Source organism: Leopardus geoffroyi, chromosome D3 (genome assembly GCF_018350155.1).
Source record: "Leopardus geoffroyi isolate Oge1 chromosome D3, O.geoffroyi_Oge1_pat1.0, whole genome shotgun sequence".
In the NCBI taxonomy this organism is placed as follows: domain Eukaryota; kingdom Metazoa; phylum Chordata; class Mammalia; order Carnivora; family Felidae; genus Leopardus; species Leopardus geoffroyi.
In genome coordinates this window covers 11,272,626-11,293,236 of record NC_059339.1, presented here as the reverse complement: position 1 = coordinate 11,293,236, position 20,611 = coordinate 11,272,626, and the positions used below count along the sequence as shown (strand labels likewise).

Genomic DNA, 20,611 nt, shown 5'->3' with positions numbered 1-20,611 from the left:
GGCGCTTACCGTGCGTCTCCGTGTCTCCACGCGGCCGTCTCTTCCGAGGACACAGTCAGGGTAGGTTAAAGGGCCCGTCCTCTCCAGCGTGCCCTCGTCTTAACTTGACTACATCTGCAAAGACCCGATCTCCAAACAAGGTCATGACCTGAGGCCCCAGGGGTTTGGATGCCGACCGCTCTCGTCTGGGAGAACGTGGTCCGGCCTGTAAAAGTCGCGCTGCAGCTGAGGGCCCGAGTCCAGACCGGTTCCGGAGCAGAGCCCTCCCGGTCACACGCTGCCTCCCCGCAGCACGGAGGAAGCAAGAGGGACACGCCCCACGGCCCCTCCTGGTGCCTCGTGGTGCTGCCACAGCCCAGAAGCAGAGACGAAGGTGCCCACCGTTAGCCACCGTGGCTTCCGGGGCCGACGCGCACCCACTGCTGACCCGAGGCCCCTCTGCTGAGAGAAGGCAATTGCAGGGGCGATAAGCCTGCAGTTAACGGCGCCCCCACGAGGAGAGCTAGCATCTCTTGAGCACTGACTGAGTGCCCCCACGCCGTTCGAAGTACCTTCCGTGTTAAAACTCCTCCTCGCCTCCTCTAGAACCCTTAGATTGGCACGCCGTTGACATTCCCGCTTCATGGATTTGAACACCGAGGCCGGTGAGATTCATCAACGCGCCCAGTCTCTGGAAGCGTGCCCACCTGCCTGGGCAAGGTGGCTCCAGAGGCCAAGCGCGTGGCCTCTCATGTACCACGGGAGTGCTTCAGGAAGAGCCCCCCCCCCCCGCCCACCCGCGAGGCTCCACTTAGCTTGGGCCCTGGCGCCATTTGGGACGGAACTCGCCAGTACTGCGTGCTTCCGTTTGTATGAAATGCCCAGAACAGGCGGATCCAAAGAGCCGGAAAGCAGACTGGTGCTTGCTGCGGGCTGGGGCCGGGGCCCGGGGCGAGGGATGGCATGGCCGCTCACGAGGGTGGGGTTTCCTTCGGAAGGCCGAGAGTGGAGAACCTTGTGAGGCTGGCGTGGTGACGGCCGCACAAGTCTGAATCTGTTGAGACCCAGCGCTGTATGCTTCAGATGGGTGACGTGTGGATATCGTACCTCAATAAAGCACGAACACCAGAAGTGGGGGGAAGGCTGGGAGGAGGACGGGGCTGCCGAGCCGGGAGAAGGAGCCGGCGCCCGAGAGGGCGGAGGCCGTCTGAGGGCCCGAGCGCCTGGCCAAGGGCAGCAGAGAGAGGTGGGGGACAGAATCCGCGGGGTTAGCGAAGGACAGAGCCACCAGGCGACAGTGAGGGGCCTGCCTGGCTGTCACCATAGCCAGGCAGGGCTCGGCTGTCTCGCGCGGTGCCCCTCACGGCCTGGTGGGAGGCGAGCCAGCTAATGGGGTGGCCCTCCCCAGGCAGGACACGGCACGGGAAAGAAGAAGGCGCCGGCCCAGGCACCAATTACAGGCCCGGACGGCAGATATATCGACGGCACGGTCACTTGCAGCTCTCTCCCTGGGAACGTAACCCACTAATCGAATCAAGTGGCCAAGAGCTCCCACACCCTGGCCAGAGAGCAGGTGTCACAAGGGCCAGAACCTGGCCTTCGAGCTTGAGGCGGTGGCGGGCAAGAAGGGGGGCGGGATGGGGCGTCGGCGGGTGGGTCTCAGCTAACTCACACTTCCGTTTCCTGCTCTTGCCCCCCCCCCCCCCCCAGAGAGCCTTCCACGCCCTGTGCCACAGCACCCACCTGTACGGCCGGAGGCTGGTGCTGGAGTGGGCCGATTCCGAAGTGAGCCTGCCAGCCCTGAGGCGGAAGACGGCCGAGCGTTTCCACGGTAAGCGCGCCGGGGCTCCCGAGGGGACTGCCCTCGCCCTGGCCGGGATGGGCCGGGCCGGGCCGCGCGTGGCAGGGTACCCCTTCTCCCTCCCGGTGCATGCTGGACGCCCCCCCCCCCCCCCCCCCGGCTGTCCCGCGAGCTGCTGCCCGGCCTCCTGTCCTCCTTCCGCACCGGGAGGCCGACCCGTGTGGACAGCATCGCTGGTCTCCGTGCCCTTCGGTTTCCGGTTGGGCTGGGTCATCGAGAGGCCTGGCAGGAAACTGGGGAGAGGAAGAGACTGGGGTCAGGGCGTTTATCACCTCCCGGTCCCATCATCCCCATCCGCCTTCCCTCTTGCTGGGTTTCTGCGGGCTGACCGGCTGGCACTGCCCCCCATCTATAGCCCTCTCTGCCTGGCACTTTCCATGTCCCGGCCGCCAGCCTGGTGGGGGGGGGGGGGGATCCCTCCCCTGAAGCCCCTACCCCCTGCCGCCTTTTAGCCCGACTCTGCTCAGTTACTTGGTTTGAGGGCCGTGTACTCTCTGCCAGGGGCCTGATGGTCGTGACGCCACCGCTCACACACCTTTGTGGCATCACGCGTCCTCGCCGATTGCTCAGTCCGTCCCCCAAAACTACTCACCGGTTGTGTCCTGGGGCTAGTGATGTGGCTGTGACCTAGCCCGGCCGTGGGTCCGAGCAGAAGAGGCCGGCACCTTGCTTGAGCGGGTGGTCTGGAAAGGCCTCCTGCAGAGGTGACATTCGTGCCCAGAAAAGGGCTGCCTGAGCAGCGGGGACCTTGAGCTTGGCACATGGAGAAACGGGGAGGGCCAGCGTGTTCGGAACAGATGAAGTGAAGAGCGTGGGGGGCTGGCTCACAAGGGGCCTCACCTTCTCCAGCAGGTTGCTAGAGAGTCAGGAGGGGATGAGGGAAAGCCCCAAGAACCGGGCCATCCCCCGGTCCCCAACCATCCCCCCCACCAGTGCACACCCCCACACTGGGGCGGTCGAGGGACCTTTGAGCCCACATCCCATCTCCTTCCTCTCCCACCATCTCAGAAGTGCATTCAAGGCCAGGCCGTAAAGGGGCAGCTGCGAGCCTCCTACCTTAGGATCCTGGTGGCTCAGTGACAGGTGTCCAGGAAGCAGCCTCAGCGAGCAGGGAACGCGTCCCTTCCTCCCGCCGGCCTGGGAGAGCTGGGCTTGGTGAAGGGCTCCGTGGCCTCCCCCGTGGCCCCCTGCCTGGCTGCCGCCAGGTCTCAGGTGGCGGCCTGCCTTCCTCTGCCCAGAGGTCCCAAGGACAACCGGCAGGTTCATGGCTCTCGGGGACTTTCCTGGATGGACCAGTTCGCCCGAGCGCCTGCCACTGCCCCCCTCACCCATCCCCGCTGCCCGGCGGTGTCACCTGGGGGCAGTCTGGGGGGGTATTGGCTACACAGCCCACCCTTCCCCCGCTCGTCCATGTAGGGACAGAGCCTGGAGCCAGAACAAAGTCATGCTCAGCTTAGGAGAACCCAGGGAGGAGGTGGCCCATACAGGGCCTTGTTTTCCGGTTGGGCCTCACCTGTCTTGCTCTGCGTTAGCAAGCGGGGCTCCTGAGCAGCGTTTCAGGGATGCGAGACTACAGCCCGGTCAAGTGTGCTAAGAACTCCGAGCTGGAACTGAAGCCCAGGCTGCCAGACCCTTCAGAACACGCCCCTGCCTGCTCCGGTGGCCTTTTCCCGGCCCACCGACCCTCCCCACACGCCACATGGTGTTCTGTGACTTCCCGTGTGTTCTCCCCTCTGCTCACGATGCCTGGCCCTCCAGTGGTTTTGAATCAGGCGGTGCCTATTCAGCCGTTAAGGCCCAGCTCAAATGACACCTCCCCCAGGAAGCCCTCCCTCCGTCTGCCTCCTTCTCAGGTATCAGTCATGGGCACCACCCTCTGCTCTCCTCCCTCTGTTCCTCTCCTTCCCTGCCATGCGATAGTTTCTTTCTTTTGGTTTTTATCCTCACCGGACTGATGCCTTCCCTGGCATGCAGACTGGGTCCTCGGGTTCGTGGCTGGGCCCCCGTTGCCGGGCACGCTGTGTGCCGGGCCCTCAGTCTGAGGCTGGGGAATATATGAGCAGGGGCGAACGAGCAGCTGGAGGGATCAGGACTGAGCACACAGTCCCCAGCTTACGACTCAATAAGGCCCCAAATCCTGACGCGCAGAAAGGGAACCCGTCCTTATCGACAGCCATTGACAGGCCCAAATGCACCCGTCGGCAAATGTTTGTGTAAGGGACTCTCCCCGGTCCTCCCCGCCGCCCGCCCCCAGGGCCGGCAGAGTGCAGGCTCAGCAGTTCTGCCCTGCGTGGGAGAGAAGCCCCCTTCAATAAATTGAGTTCCAAAGACAGCATTATTGCCTCACCCCAGCGGAAAGCCTCGGCCACAAGCGTTTCTGCGGGATCTGCCGTCTCCGAGTATCGGCTGCCCCCGCGGCCCGCACAGGGGCAGGTGCGGTCCTGGCAGCAGTTGGAGGCTGCAGCTGGTTCGTACGATTCTTGCCATCAGTTCCCCAACAACCCCATGAGATGGGCACGATTCGCCCCGTTTTACGGACGGGAGAACTGAGACCAAGCTAGCATCGGGGTGACATGTGACCCCTGCCGTTTATTAAGGACTCGCTCTGCTCCAGGGGGCCCGCCCTCAGTCTGTGACCTGCGTGGCGTCGTGTTTCCTCCCGGAGCTGCAGCCGCTCGAGGCCCTGCTGGCTCCGTTTTGCAGACAGGGAAACTGAGGCATCGCCCGTGGTCATGCAGCTGGAGAGTGGCCGGTTTGAACAGCAGCCCGGCTGTGGAGCCTCCCACCACCCCCCCGGCCCTCCCGTGCTGCCCGATACTAGCCAATGCCATTTTCCAGAAGCTTGGGGCCTTTATGAGATGTGGGGTGTGTGAGCATTTACTGCACGGCTGCCTTCGTCCGGACACGTCCAGACCCTGAACGTAGAATCTCCAGGGTCCCTTCCAGAAATGGAGGGGGTGAGTAATAGATCGTGATGGAAAATGGCATAAGGCCCTTTGGTGTTGGCACAGCGCGTCCTCATAGAAAGCCGTGTGGGGTGCGTGGCACGGTGTGCCCACTTACAGGTGAGGGGGCTCAAGCGCAAAGGTGATGTGAGGCCCCTGAGGTCAGTTTTGAGGGTCAGCCAAGCTCTGTGTTTAGACCCCCTTTGTTCCTGGAGGAACACTGTCCTCGCAGGTTCCGGAAGGGGTCATCGACTCCGAGCTAACCGAGCATGTGCAAGTCAGTGCTACCAGCCCCCCGCCCAGCACTAAGGGTAGACGGGCAGGGTCCCACCAGGGAACAGAATTGACCCCAAGGATTGGCAGGAAGAGCCTGTAATGCGGAGGTGTGGGCAGGGGCCAGAGGTGAGCAACTCCCCCCACCCCACACACCTGCCACTCCCCCGTCGTCCCGTCCCCAGGGCCTGCAGGGGCAGAGGGAGGAAACGATGCAGACAGCCACCTAGTCCCCTAGTGTAGAGGGACACAGCCAGTGCCAGAGAACAAAGCAGGTGGGGAGCTGGGATGGGAAATGCCTGCGGCCCCCCTTCTTCCCACCTCTCCTCTCCCCGGGGTCTCCCATTGGCCCATTCCCTTTGTAAAGCCAGAGGGCCAGGTCCCCCAGGGACACCTTCGGGGGGACAGCAGGACAGAGAATGGATCTGGCGGCACCAGAGAATACGTGTGGTGCCCACAAACACCAGGGCGTGCGGCTGGGGTGAGGGGCGGGAGTATCCGGTCTGGAAGGGTCTCTCGCGGCCACGTGGCAACCCTCCACACTGGCCTCACCCGTCTGGGTCGTGAAGAGGCGGCAGGAAGGCAGGCTGCGAATTTGGGGGACAGAGAGCCTGAGAATAATTCCCAGTCGTGTTTCACAGCACTCTTTCCCAAAGAAACACATGATAATCCTCTTAAAACAAAAGAAAGCTCTCCAGAACACAGCAAGATAAGAGACAGGGATTTGTACCCTAGGATCCATGAAACCTTGTCTTCGTGGATCCTAGTCTAGGGCTGGCCTCAGAGGGGCTGTGAACACCCGGAAACGTCCCCCGGGGGGCGTGCACGTGCGCCCACACCCCTTTGGCAAGAGGATCTGTTGTCCGATTTTCTGTAAGGTCCTGGTCCCTAAAAGGTTGGCTTTAAGGAGAAGGAGCATTGACCTTGTCACCCACGGGACCCAGATTCTGCTGCTTCCCGGCTGGGTGTCCAGGGAGGAGTCCCTGTGCCCTGTGGGCTTCCGTTTCCCCTTTTACAAACAAACAAACCAGGCTGACAAAGACGTCGCTCCTGAAATTGTTGTGAAGATGATGCACAGAGTAACAAAAGCAGCGGGAGCTTTCTTTTTGGGTTTCTTCAGCCACACTCCCGGGAGGCAGAGGCCGCTTGTCTGCCCACTTTTCAGAGTAAGGGACGAGATGAAGAAATTTGCCCGGGGTCACGCAGGCAGTAAATGGGGGAAGCCAGGCTCAAACTCACACAGTCAGGCCGAAGCGCCCCGTACCCGGGCTGATGGCTCCATCAATCCTTCCTGTGCTAGCTGGACCCTGGGGAAGGGGGGTAGACAAGTGTGTGCAGAACAGGTGCTCTGGAGTCGTGTGTCCCTCTCACCCGCCCACCCCATTGTCCGCCCGATCTCTTCAGGAACCCCCCGAGCGTTCAGAATAGGGCTGCTGGCCTCCTGCTCTCCTGGCTGGACCCTGTTCCCCGCTCTACCCCTTCCCTGTGGCGAAAAGTACCCAGCTCATTATGTCGAAATCTGCCTTGTTCGGCGCTCCTAGGGCGCTGGCAGACTCCAAGGGCAGGTGGCACCCATGCCCAGTTTCCTCCCTCCGCGCCGAGCTCTGCCAGGAAGGCACACAGACCTCAGGTGGAGGCCCCGGCCCCGTTTGCCCAGCCCCAGCCCCGAGGCTGCGACAAAGGGCTCCCTGTGGAATGTGGGCCAGGGAACGACAGGCAGGCGTCTCAGCCATTCATCCGGGCCAGGCACACAGCCTGCTGGCGAACCGAGAGCTTCCCAGCCCTTGCAGCCGGCCCCCTCTCCAGCCACGAGTCCCTGATGAGCCTAGGTCAAGGCGGACAGCTCCATGCACGGTTCAGGTTAGATGGCGCTAATGATTATTATTACCGCGGTAACAACTTTCATCTGTTGAGTCTCACTCCCTGCCAGGAGCTACCCGCGGGATTATTCACAGGTATTAATCCTGCCGAATCCTAGGAGCTCAATACCGTCGTTACCTTCTGTTTTGCACATGAGGAAACTGAGGCACGGAGAGGGCAGATAACTTGCCCAAGGGGCACCCCGTGGCTAGCGGCCGAGTCGGGCGTCTTCCCGTCAGCAGGTGTGCACCCTTCCGTTTACTCCGGGCCACGTCCCCGTCCCTGTTCTGGGAGCCCAGGCGAGACCCTCGGGCCTCAGCTTTGTCATCTGTACAATGGGACTAGGGTGCCCACCTCATTTGGGCCCAGGGAGTTGACGCCTGTAATATGCCTGGAGGGGCCCCTGGCACAGGTGAGCGTGTGACAAATGTCTCCCCTCTCTGCGCTGCCAGGAGCACCTCGTTGACCTTACGCTGCAGTCAGGCCCGGCCACGGGAGGAGAGAATAGAGAAGAAGAGCCCCGGTTTTTATAAGCCTGGGCGATACCGAGTGTGTGCGCGTGGGCCACATGTGTGTGACAGAGAGAGGGAGTATGCCCAGCACGTGGGCAGCACTCAGGACAGGGCATTTGCACAGTAGCATCGAGGAGGAGGAGGGAGGGGAGGAGGAGAGAGGGGAGAAGAGGAAGGGAGGGGGGAGGAAGCAGAGGAGGAGGGGGGAGGAGGAAGAGGAGGGAGGGGGATGAGGGAGGCAAGGAGAGAGGAGGAGGAGGGAAGGGAGGAGGGAGAGGAGGAGGGGGAGGAAGAAGAGGAGGGAGGAGGATGAGGGAGGCAAGGAGGGAGAGGAGGAGGAGGGAGGGAGAGGGAGGCAAGGAGAGAGGAACAGGAGGGAAGGGAGGAGGGAGAGGAGGAGGAGAGAGGGGAGAAGAGGGGAGGAGAGAGAGGAGGAGGGGGGAGGAAGAAGAGGAGGATGAGGGAGGCAAGGAGGAGGAGGGAGGAGGAAGCGGAGGAGGAGGGGGGAGGAGGAGAGGGGAGGAGAGGGGAGAAGAGGAGGGGGGAGGAGGAAGAGGAGGGAGGAGGATGAGGGAGGCAAGGAGGGGGAGGAGGAGAAGGGAGGAGGGAGAGGGGAGAAGAAGGAGGAGGAGAGAGGAGGAGGAGAGAGGGGAGAAGAGGAGGGGTGAGGAGGAAGAGGAGAGAGGAGGAGGAGCGAGAGGAGGAGGAGGAGGGCTCCTCGCCGGGGGAAAGGGTGTTCGTAACGCCTTGCCTTCCACTGCAGCTGTGGGAACTGAACATGCTCGGTGCCCGGTCTGGTGCTCGCCGCTTGCCTAGGCCCCTGTATCGGCAGCTGGTTTTCAACCCCAGCTTCCCCACCATGTGGAAGCCTGCGTCCTCTCCGAGGTCCCTGTAAGACAGCCGGGTATCCTGTTTTCAGTGCCCAGGTGGCACCTACCAAATACCCGTCGGATTGAGCAGCGAAGGGCAGGTGTTTGAAAGGCCTCGGAAAAGTTGCCCTGAGTCTGCAAAGGCCTTGACGCCAGACGGAGGTGCTTTGGGAGGGAATAGCGAGACGGCCCTTCTGCACAGAGCCGCCCTCCCCCTCGCCCCTGCCCTGCCCCTGCCTCCCCTCCCGGCCCAGAACCAGCTCTCCCCTCTCCACCTCGCAGCAGCCCCCATCCCCCCCCCCACCCCCCGGCAGGTGAAGTGCCATTCTTCCGCGCCTTGCGTGTGGGAGGGTGAAGAGAGCGCGAGGAGGGAAGGAGGAGGAAAGTCGGCCACTGGCTGTGCCCTTTTCTTCCCGAGCGTGTTACAAACCAGCAGGGTCGAGGCATCGAGAAGCTTTCAGGGCCTCGGCAGGCCGCGGTACCCGCGAGCGGCCCCGAGAGAATATAATGGTAGAGAAGCAATCCGCCCGCAGAACCCTCTGTTTCGGAGCCCGCGCAGCCAGGGAGGCCCGGGCAAACAGGCTTTTACTGGGCTGGGAGTGTGGCTCCTCTTCCCGCCGTTGCCTTATTCCAGCTGGGAGGACTGATGGGCTGTGGTTAGCGGCTGCACCTTTCACCTCCGGAGCCGGGAGCGCAGACATGACCGGCATGGCAAGCGGCTGGCAGCCGTGCCGCCCCCCGCCCGCCCGCCCGAGCCCGGCCCGGCCGGGGTGGGAGATCTGCTCTCTCCGGGTGCAGACGGGTGCCTGTCCGGGTGGGTCACTAGCCCTTAGCACATGCTGCCCCCGCCCCCCCCCCCCCTGCAGCCGGGGGACCAGGCAGGGAAGGAGCCTGACTGCTGGTGCCCTCGTCCTGGCAGCCTGACCCCCACCCCCCGTCGCCCTCAGGTCTCCGCCAGAGCGTCTGAAATTCCCCCTGGACGCGATGCCCCTTATCTTCTCAATTCCCCCATCCCGCCCCTCACCTCGCCTTCCTGCCGCTTTGTGTTCACGTGTGCAATTGTCCGATGTGTTTTCTCCCCGAGAGGCTCCGTCCCCAGGCTCAGGGCCCTCTCCGCATCCCCTGCCTTGGCCCTGCATCTGGCACGGAGGGGGCGCTCCGTAACTGTCCGTGGGGTGCATGAATGAGCAGCGAACGGCCCCTCCTAACCGAGCCTCTAGTAGGCACTCGGCCCCGTACAGGAAGCCACTCGGTTCCTCCTCACTGTCACCCCGGGGGAGGGATGCCCGGGCACAGGAAGGCTGGACAGACGGTGGCCAGGTGTGCAGCCAGCACCCGAGCCCCGCTTGGCCTGAAGCCAGCTCTTCCCCACCTTGAACCTCGACACCCCACCGCTCTGAAGGAGGCAGCCATGCGGCTTCTTAGTAACGACCAAGTCAGGTGCAAGAGAAGAGGAGGGGAGAGAGCCGGCGGAGGACTCACTCCGGGCGGGGAGCACTGCTAAGGGGTTTCGGGCGCGCAGTCCCCTTTGGGCCGTTCTCATCTTTCCGAGGTGCAGACTGCGACCCAGAGAGGTCTAGTGAACTGCCAGAGGGCACACAGCTTTGCACACTGCAGAACAGATAAGCCTATTTCACCACGCCCTGTAGCCACAGAAGCCCCTAATAAATCCCAAGTTATCCCCCATTTATCGGAGCTGGTCTCCCAGTCCGGGTAGGGCAGCGGCTGCAAACTACAGCCCACTTCCAGCCTGCGGCCTCTTTCGCAAATAAAGCGTTTTTGGCACACGGCCGCGTCCATTTGTCCCCAGGGTACTTACGGCTGCATCCTCACACTGCAAAGGAGGAGCAGACTGGCTGCAACAGAGACCAGAACTATTTACGTGTCCCCGCTTGCAGAAGAAGTTCACAGGCCTTGGGGCTTGTGACATGGCTGCCCTTAATTTACCTAAAAGCCTCGGGTGGCTAACTCCACCACGACTCCTCTTTTCTCGGGAGGGCTCCTCGCCGGGGAAAGGGTGTTCGTGATGCCTTGCCTTCCAGAAGTTCCAGAAGCATCACAGCCACACCCTCATCCCCCACCCCCAGCTGGAGTGCTCTGCTTAAGAACTCCAGCTTCCCCTGGAAAGGAAGCCCCATTGCTGTGCTCCCATTTACTCCATTCATTCACTCACTCGCTCAATTCCACGTTGACCATCTAATGCTCAAGCCCCTACTCAGCACTGAGGACAAAGCAGTGAACAAAAGAGAAGGCCCCTGCCCTCATGGAGCTGATATTTGAGGGGGGAGAGACAGATGACAGAAAGGAGAAAGTAAATACCAACGAAGTTGGGATGACAGCAAGCCCTACGGAGGAAATTAGAAAGGGTAACAATACACTCCTCAGGGGTGGGGAGGAGTGGAGCGATTTCAAGTACTGTGGTTGGAAAGAGTGTTTCCAAGGAGTCAGTGCTTTTGAGATGGGAAGAAGGAAGCCAGTCAGCCAAAGATGCGAGGAAAAAACATTCCAGGCACGGGGGCCCACAGGTGCAAAGGCCCTGAGGTAGGAGCATGGTCATAGTAGGCCACTGTGGCTAGAGGACGGTTCCAGGTTGCAGAATGCTAGGAAACAAAGCTGGAGAGGGGCCAGCAGGGCTCCTTGTGGGGCCTGGCAGGGAACCTGGCTTTTCATTCAACGTAAAGCAGGAAGTCTCTCAGAGGTTTAAGAAGAGAGGAGTGCTGCAGCCCGATTTACACCGTCAGACCTCTTCCGTGCTGTTACACGAGGCATGCGTTATAGAAGGGCAAGAATGGAGGTAGGGGCAAGTGGGGCAGGGGCCTGGGTGGGGACAGAGACCGTAGGGATGGAGAGATGCAGGTGAATTGAGCCTATGTGATAAAGGTAGAGCCAGCCTAATTTGCTTCTGGAAGGCATGAGGGAAATTAAGGCCAGCGTGCACTCAGAGGGTGGCGTTGCCTCATGGTGATGAGGCCCAGGAAGCCGGGAAAAGCAGGTGGGGGCTGGGGAGGGGGCACAGGGGGGTTGAGACACCTATTAGGACTCCCCGTGGGATGTCAGGCAGATAGATCTATGAGTTCGGAGCTCAGGGGCAAAGTCTGGGCCGAGATATAAATTTGGAAGTCATCAGCATACAGATGATATTTAAAGCCTGCGACAGTTCACCACCACCCCCCTTCCATAACTTAATCATTCACAGGACGGCACATTTTCAAAAGACCGGGGACCAGGAGAGCCCGTTATCCCCACGCCAGCCCTTGCAAATAGGCCTTCTTGATCTTGGCCGTGGAAACATAATCATCAGGCTTTAAAAACCACAGTCGGGAAAGTTCAAGCAAGTATGTGAAGTCACAGAATTTATTATTCAAAATATCCCTTTGCCGTGTGGCTCTTTCCAGCTCCCCAGAGACCGAGGGTTCCCGTAAGCTCCCCTGGCCTCCTTTTCATTCCTCCATTCGGGTGCCTCTCGTTCCCTCCCCAAGGCTTCGCTTCCACGGCCCTTCCTCCAGAGGCATCGAAGGCCCGTCCCGGTCGCCCCAGAGGGAAGGCCGCCGCTCCCAATTCCGCCTCTCGGAAGCACATGGTGTCCCCTGGCCAGCGTGGCGTGTTTTATTCTTGCGCCGGCTCCCAGCCATGGCAGGGTGGGTGGCACCAGGAGAGAAGGCGAAATCAGCCGGGCCCCCAGCTCTTCGGACACACGCCCCCAGCCATCCCAGCTGGCGCACACCGAGAATCTAGAGAAGCGGGAACTGGTTGGTCAGGTGGCTCGAAGGGGCGGCTGCCCGCGAGGGTGCAAATGACAGTGGGGGGCGGGGAGGGGGATCAACGTTCAGCAAGCCGAAAGCTTCTCCCTGCAGAGGTGCTGGGGAGGCTGGAGGGGCCCGGAGCGGGCGTCTGTAGGTCACCTCCTCCTCCTCCGCCCCTTCCCTCCTTCCTTGCCCCACGCCCCGAGCCTCTTTGCGCGGTGTTTTGGAAATATTTCCAAGTGCTTCAGCAATATCCTGCACACTCTCTTTCCCTTCCCCCGGGAGCGGCTGTCCGTGCGGGGAAGGTACTTGCTCCCAATCCAGCTAAATTGTTATTGACTTGTGTTCTCTGCGCTCCGCAAACATTTCACTCAGCCGTCGCCAGCGAGGCCAGGAATCCCTGCTAGGGCTAACGGGGAAACCAGCTGTGCCGGGCCATTTCTCCTGCTCTTCCTCATCGATCACAGAATTAAACTGACAGAAGGAGAATTTCAGAGCGACTTGGGAGGGGAAGGAGCCGGGCCTGGATTGGACAGGGGTTCAGGGACCTGGGGACCGGAGTGCTGGCAATAGGGGCAGGAGGAGGGTGGACAGCCCTCCGGGGTTGTGGCTGGCGGCAGGGGGTGGCCGATTTTGTTTCTGAATTGTACGTTGGCCCAGGCCAGAGAAACCCAAGATGAACAGACAGACGGGGAGGTTTTTGTTACGGCTGTGCGGCCACAAGTAAAGCTGACAGGGTTCTGGAGACCGAGAGGGGAGAGACAGTAAGTCCGAGGCCACACAGGTGAGCCAGCCCCGGACCTCCGCCACAGATCTGTCCGTAAAATATGGACAGGTGGGGTTTGTGTCTTTGGTTTTGTTTTTTCAATGAATTGCCACTATTTTGCTATCAGAAGATTGGACCTGAAGATCGAGATCCTGGCCTCTGGAAAGATCGGGCGTGACCACCCTGGGTCTGCGTGCCCATAGACGGCTGGGCCGAGTTGCCACAGTCCGCGGCCCTCCCTATAGTCCCCCCGCCGTTCCTGCCTGGCCACTTAAGGTGCCAGGTGCGGACTCCCTTCCGCCCTGGCCCCCTGAGGAGACGATAACACTTCCTCCCTTCCGGTCTCTACTCCCAGCCCAGGGCTGCACCAAGAGGAAGGGACAGGAGGCTAATGCCCATCGAACTGCTGGAAATGGGAAGATCCCTCCAGGCCTGAGACGGAGGCAGACGATGACCTCCAACTAGTCCCCTTTCTCTTCCTTTGTTCCAGTGGCAGGAGTCACCCTCGCCCGGCCACTCCCGGGCCTCCCCAGCCTGCGCTGGCCTCCCCAGCCTCCGTAACTAATGCAAACACATGCAGGCCTGGGCCCGAAAGCCCCCCCCCCCCGGGCTTGGCCTGGCCCCCCAGCCCTACCCCGGGCTAAATCCACAGTAATCCAGGCCTTGTGCGTGGGGAGCCGCCAGGCCAGCTGCCTGGAACTGCACAGGGCGTGGGCCACCCACCAAGCTGCACGGAGCCCCGAGCACCGAGGTGATTCGTAGGGGCCGTGACCAGCAGTCTCGATAACCAGCACCCTTCCCAGGCCGTTCACATCACAACCTCTGGGGGTGGGGTCGCGTCTTGAGTGGATTCTAGATCATTCTCTCGGGCAGCTGGGTCGAGAACCACTGGCCTCGCGCAGGCTGCTGCTGCACGTGGGTGGGGACTGTGGGGGCCCCGTCTGTTTCTCGCCTTCCCTGTCGCGAGCTCTTCCCTAAGGAGGGCTGTGCCGGCCTCTCCACTGCAGGGCGGCCACTGTGCCACGGGCCCCTAGGCACCACTGGTGTGATGGGGCGAGGGGAGAGTATGGTCGGGTGACTTCCCTAGAGCCATCGCTTGCCCATCTGACAAACGGGACAATAATACGCAGCTCGTGGGATTTCTCCCACCGCTCGCTCACCCAGCCTGCCGCCCAGAGCCCGCAGGTGCTTGGGAGCTGCCCTGCCCTTCCCTGCAGACCCGTCCTGCCCTTCCCTGCAGAGCTCCGACAATGTGAGGCCCAAGGAGTACAGAGATCCTCGGTCTCGCAGCCCACAGCTCGCTCTCAGGTGCCTGGGCTCTGCCCACCCTGAGCTCCGACGCGGCCACCGTGGCTGATGGTTCAGAGTGTCCTTGAGAGTTGTCTTCACGGCTGGATCCGCAGCACCGGGCCTGGCACACGGTATTTTAGGTGGGGACACAGGTCGGCCAATTCCCAGAAAAACTGGAAACGGAGATTCTCGTGGAGCGCACCCCCCCCCACCCCGCTTTTCCGCACGTTAGTCACTAGCTGTTTAAGTCTTTGAATCACGTCCGCAACTTCAGATGCTCTGCAGGGGCCTGGGGCCTGAGGCTCCCTCCCATTTGGTCACCTGTGGACATGGCGTCCTGGCATGGGTTCCCCAGAGGCCGACCCGGAGACGTGGGTTTAGGTCCAGAGCAGATCACGGAGGAGGTGAGGGATGGGGAGGAAGGGAGGGAACCCGTCCAGGGGCCGCAGTGAGCCAGCAGTGGGCAGATCGGCGTGGAACACTTCAGAGCTGTCCCCCAGGAGTCGAGGGAGCTGGGACACGTGTCCCCCAAGTCCCCATTAACACACCTCGCCGGTGGAGGGTTTCTCTGGAGGCTTATGCCCCCCAACACTCCCAGCCTGTCCCGGGTCAGGGTTGCACATTCCCCCGTGGCCATGGAAAGCCACTAACGTGTACGTCACGGAGCCGCCCGCTAATGCTGTGGGTGGCCACCAGGATGGGACACCCACGGTGGCCACTGCATTTGTCCGGGGCTGGTAGTGCTGCCCCCATTTTCTTTCTTTTTTTTTTTTTTTTTTTCAACGTTTATTTATTTTTTTGGGACAGAGAGAGACAGAGCATGAACGGGGGAGGGGCAGAGAGAGAGGGAGACACAGAATCGGAACAGGCTCCAGGCTCTGAGCCATCAGCCCAGAGCCCGACGTGGGGCTCGAACTCACGGACCGCGAGATCGTGACCTGGCTGAAGTCGGACGCTTAACCGACTGCGCCACCCAGGCGCCCCTACTGCCCCCATTTTCAAGTGGAGGGAAGTGGCCTGCCTGCCTTTGTTAATGCCCAGCGACTGCGTCCACCGATGAGCCATAAGATCAGCCAACCTCTCCTGGGCACTCACGCCATGCCAGGTGCTGCCGTAAAGACTTCAGCACATTGGCCCGTCTAAGACCCCTAGGCTCTGCCCGAGCAGGGTACTGTTCAGTCGGCACAGAGAGGTGAGGCTCCCTGCCCCAGGTGGCCCAGCCAGGGGCGGCGGGCTCCGATCCCGGCAGCCTGGCTCCGGCCTCCCCCGGCTGCCGTCACCTGCTCCTCTCCCGTCCCTTTCAGAATTCCCTTCTGCCCGCTCCACTCGCCCTTCCTTAGCGCTCTGCCTCTGGAACAAAACCCCACGAAGCGCATTCTCTTGTCCTCCCGGCAGCGCACCCCCCCCACCCCCGCCCACCCGCTCGCGCCTCTCTGTCTCTGCCTGCCTGTGCCTTCCACGCAGGGCGACAGCGCCAGCCAGGGACGGGAGAGAGACGCGGGCTGGCATTCTGTCAAGGAATTAATTGAAAAATAAAATCATTAGATGGGAACTCCAGAAATGCAAAATGGTGGTTGGAGGAGGGGGGGCGGGGAGGGGGGCAGGACTGGGGGGTTGTTGGGGGACGGCTGAGTTTTTTGTCAAGTTAATTTCTCGGGTATTGATGTTTGGTGACATTCTCTTGTTTATCTTCGGGTGCAGCTGTAATGCTGAAAGAAAATGCACAGCTTGTTTTGTTTATTTATTTTACACCTTTCTCCGGTTCTGCATTATGTTTGTTTGGTGAAAACCCACTGAGGCTTTTGATGTCGGGGAAGTGGGATTTCAGCAGCTGTTCCCGGCAAGCAGGGTGCTCCGCGTGCAGGCAGGGCCGGCGGGGGGTCGCTGGGTGTCGTTTGGTGGGAACGCGCGTCCTCTCGGGGCGGGGGGGGGGGGGGGGGGGGGCGGCGCTCGGGGGCTGACCTGAGCCAGATGCACCAGGGCCCACGAGAGCAGTCGTGGCCCCCGAGCACCGTGCGGGGCTTCGCGCACAGACTCGCTAACGCGCACAGCCGCCCCACAAGTCGGGTCCGTTCTCATCCCCCGTGGGCGGGCGAGGAAGCCGAGACCCGGAGAGCTGAGGTGACTTACCCGAGGTCACCGGGCCGTTAGGCGGCAGAGCCGGGACCTCCGGTCACGTGACCTCCGAGGCCATGGAGTTAGCCAGTCGCCGACCCGCTTTGTACGCCCCTCCCTCCCCCAGGCCGTTTTCCAACGTGGGGGTGGGGAGTGGATACTGTGCGTGCCGCATCATCCCGTGCGTTTGCCTAACAGCTCTCCGTGGATCGCCCACCGTGTGCTGGCCGCCCGATGACGGTCCCCGCCCCGTCGGCGCCCACCGGCCTAACGGCAAAGCGAGACGTTAAATCAGCACGTGTGATGCGAGTTTCAGTAACAGAGATGTCGGTCTCCACGCCATCGGCTGGGTTCTAGCCAGGCCCCGATCGCTGCTCTTTTCCCCCCATCAGGCCTGCCCACGACCCCGTGAGGTAGATGTTGGTCGTGTCCCCCCCGCCACAGGTAGGGAGACTGTGGCACAGGCAGGCTAGTCGTTGGTGGAGAGAGGTGTCCACGCGTGCGTCCCTGAGCGTGCAGGGAAGCGTTGAGGGCACGGAGGGGTGCCCTGAGAGGCTTCCTCACCTCAGAGCCTTCGGGTCAGCGGAGGTGGCTCTAGAGAGATGGGGAGCGGTGGGGAACTGCCCTGCCTCCCCAATTCTGTACACAAGGGCGTGAACCTCAGGGTACGGGCCCTGCCCGAGGGCACACAACAGGGGACATGCCAAAGCCAGTGCGTGTGATCCGAGAGCCGGACGTGGTAACCGCGGGCCCCGTGTCAGTGTCACGGGCTCCCGTGCGACCTCGGCGGGGCCCCCCCCACCCCGAGGCAGGGCCCCCGAGACTCCATCGAGGCACCGCTTGTCCTGCACCCCGCCTGTGTGCGTTCCTCTGCCGGCTGCGTCCCCCGCCCTCTGGGCCTCGGTTTCCCCGGCCAGATGCCATCTCGCCCCCACCCGCCCCCGTTATGTTGTATTGCTGTCCCGACAACATCAGTGCGGTTTTTCAGAGACGACCCACCTCGGTGCCCTGGGACTCGATCGTTCATTTGCTCGTTCATTCGTTTCGTTCGTTCATTCTTACGTTCAGCACGTGATCGCAGAGCGCCTACTCTGTGCTGGGCACGGGGGATAAGGCAGACCGGCTCCCGGAGCTCGCAGCTGGGGCCAGGGCAGGCCTGAGGCCGGTCAGACGGCAGAGGCCCTCCGAGCTGCCACTCTGTGCTGAGAGGTGCAGGAGTGGCAGTAGCTGCCCGGGACGGGGAGCTGAGGCTCCGAGGGGTGAGAGCCCCGCTGCCGGGGAGGGGAAACATAGGATCAGAGGCCAGCGCTGGGTGCCGTGGGTTCTTTTCATTCTGTTACCGCTGCGTCACAGATGCTTGGCTCTTAGCCGCTCGTCAAGTGGCCGCAGGGGAGGAGAGGGTCTCTGGGGCCAGGTGACTCCGAGGAAGGCGCAGGGTGACCGAGGGCAGGGCCGGCATTCCGGGCAAAGGCGTGGAAGAACTGGTTTGCTCCCCAGCAGACTGAGTGTGGCTGGTGTCCGGGAGGCCGGGCTGAGCTTGGGAGGGGCCCGCTGGCTCAGGGGGTGGGAGAGGCCATGAAGCCGTGAGCACAGCCGCCAGCCGGGGGTGAGACTAGCACGGTGGCGGGAGAGGGCCGGAGCTGGGAGTCAGCACCGGCCATGCTTACGTTGTCGCCTCCTCCAGGAAGCCGCCCTGATAGCCCACACTGGAGCAGGGCCTCCCCGTCCCGGCACTAATCCCGCCCTGGGTTGTAGCTGTCTGGCTCCGTCGCGATCTCCCCTCTGTGGGCCAGGAACACACTGGACAGGGCCTGTCCTGTTCACTCCCACACCCGGCCCAGGGCAGCACTGCCCTGGTCTGTGTTGTCAGGGGACCAAAACGTGAATGAAAGTGTGGTTCAAGGCCACTTTCAGTTCCCGACCCTGCTTGGGTTTGTCCTTCAGCAGCCTGCCCTCTTCGCCCTCATCTGTCCCTGCCACCCGTCCGTTTAGGCACTCAGCAAGTACTCTCCGAGCGTCCGCTGCATGTCCCACACTGTTGGAGGCACTGGGGGGCACAGAGTGACGGCGCAGACAAAACCCCAGCCTCCCAGAGGCAGCGTTCCTGTGAGAGAGGCAGAGAGCGAGCTGAACAGTAAAACACAGGGCTAAATGCCATGGTGGCAAGCGAACAGGGAGGTAGGGCAGGGGCACGTAACTTCAGACAGCATCAGGGAGACCCCAGCCCCCAAGAGGTGAGGTTCCTCCTCCCCCCGGTGGCTCCCTGGGAGAAGAGGACTCCAGGCAGAGGGAACAGCAGGTGCAGAGTCCGGACATGGGAGAGGGGGGCGACGGGGGGTGCCAGGAACCGGGAAGGGGTCCCCCGGTGGCTGTCTCCGTGCGAGTGAGGGGGAGAGTGTGACTGGCAGTTCACAGAGGCGACAGGGACCACTCGGGTGGCTTAGAGACTGTCCTGACAGCTTTGCCCCAGGTGGGGTGGCACCACGGAGGGTTAGACAAAGGAGCGACATGTTCTGACTCCCCTGGGAGCCTAGGCTGGGGAGGGAGGAGGCTCCCGCCGTCCTGCAGACCAGAGACGCGGCGACACGGTGGCGGGGCGGGGGGGGGGGGGGGGGGGGGGGGCGCGGGAGGTGCAGAACTGGTTGAGAGCTTGAGCCATAGGACACGTAGGCAGAAGCCTGCTCCCTTGGCCTGTGTCGGGCTGCGGCAAAGGCCAGAACAATCCCTGAAGGGGAGGACCGTGGCTCCACCGCCACGGCCGCCCCTCGGGAGCCCGGGAGAGCGGGGACCGCCATCCCGGGAGCTCACACCCCCCCCCGCTGTTAGTAGCGAGCAGGGGGCGTCAGTGACAGGCCCACAGGCCCTATTTTCCTGCCCTTCTATTTCCCGGCTCCCATTACCTGCCCACAAATTCAATTTCCAGAGGCCATTGTGCCCCTCCGGAGCCTGGCGATTATAAGGAAAGCGAGAGCGTCAAGGAGGCAGCGGGGAGAAGAAGCATGTGTCTGAGCCCGGGGGCTGCCGCCCCTACCCCCAGCCCGTCCTGCCCCCTCTCCCTTTCCATGACTAACAACGACGGATACAGCTGCCAGGCCTGGGGGCTCCTGCGGCGGGGGGGAGTGGGGGGCAGGCAGCCTCCCACCACTTCCTCAAGCCTCGCTCGGTCCCCCCTTCCCATTCAACGTGCTCATCCCCTCAGGGGTTCCAGGCTGTGTGCTGAGCCAGGGGACATAGCAACCCACAGGACAGCTCTGTTCCCAGACAAAGAAACGTGCGCCGTGGTGTCGGTGGTGAGAAGGGTCACGCGGCAGGGCTGGGGGTCCTCTGAGAAGGGGGCACGGGAGCTGGGGCTTGAACACAGGCGACCTGGGTCGTGCGGGGGCAGGGGTCTCCCGGAGGGCCCAGCTCGAGTAACGCCACCCAGGGGACACAAGAGTTCCGGCTCCCTGCTGGACAAAGCCGTGGGAGCTGTGAGACCCCCCGGGGTAGCACCTGTTCTAGAAGGATCCCTCGGGCTGCTGTGGGCAGGGCAGACCCCACGGTGTGGGGCGGCGGGAACAGGGATTCAGGTGAAAGTGCTTGGATCAGGCAGGTAGCCGTGGAGAGGACCAGAAGGGGTCGGTGCCCCCGGTCACCTGGGGAGGAACACAGTGAAGAAATAGGCTCAGGGACGCCAAGTCACTGGCCCAGAACATTCTACAAGAGGCCCAGGACTCTTCACGTCTGGGCCAAGGGCCAGACCGGGCTCTGCAGACCCGGAGGCGAAGGGTTTGTCCCCGCAGAAGACTTCGCGGAGGAGGTGTTTGAGGGCTGGGGGATCGGGACGGCTCGTCCGCAGCCACCTCTGAACGAGCCCTCATTCTCCTTCCTTGACTGAGGCTGACCGTTAGCGAGTGGTTAGACCAGAAGAGGGACTGCCAGCAGGCCCGGCCTGAGCCCAGTCTTCCCCCTCCCCACCACCCCATCCCTCCCAGGAGGGCCAAGGGGACCAGCTCACCTTCCCCAAGCCGCCCTCAGTCTCCCTGGCATTCTCTGGCGAGCACCGGAGACTCCCGTGAAAAGTGGGAAGGCTGTGGCTTGGGTTCGAGTCCTGCCTCCACCCCTTGTCTGAGGGACCTGAGACTTACCTGCCTGTGGTTCTGGCCCCTCACCTGCAAGAGGCAATAATAACACCTGCCTGTGGGCTTGTTAAGAGGAGTGGAGGGGCGCCTGGGTGGCGCAGTCGGTTAAAGCATCCGACTTCAGCCAGGTCACGATCTCGCGGTCCGTGGGTTCGAGCCCCGCGTCGGGCTCTGGGCTGATGGCTCGGAGCCTGGAGCCTGTTTCCGATTCTGTGTCTCCCTCTCTCTCTGCCCCTCCCCCGTTCATGCTCTGTCTCTCTCTGTCCCAAAAATAAAT

General features: G+C 62.3%; 1 protein-coding gene across 3 annotated transcripts in view; it reads left to right on the top strand.

Annotated features, from left to right (window-relative positions):
• The window catches only part of RBM19 (RNA binding motif protein 19), a 154,796-nt gene that overhangs the window by 107,875 nt on the left and 26,310 nt on the right, over nucleotides 1-20,611 (top strand). For all 3 annotated transcript variants that reach the window (XM_045459499.1, XM_045459500.1, XM_045459501.1), the window contains exon 23: nucleotides 1,690-1,810. In XM_045459499.1, coding sequence (XP_045315455.1) covers nucleotides 1,690-1,810 — 121 coding nt within the window. The remainder of the gene's footprint in view (nucleotides 1-1,689; nucleotides 1,811-20,611) is intronic.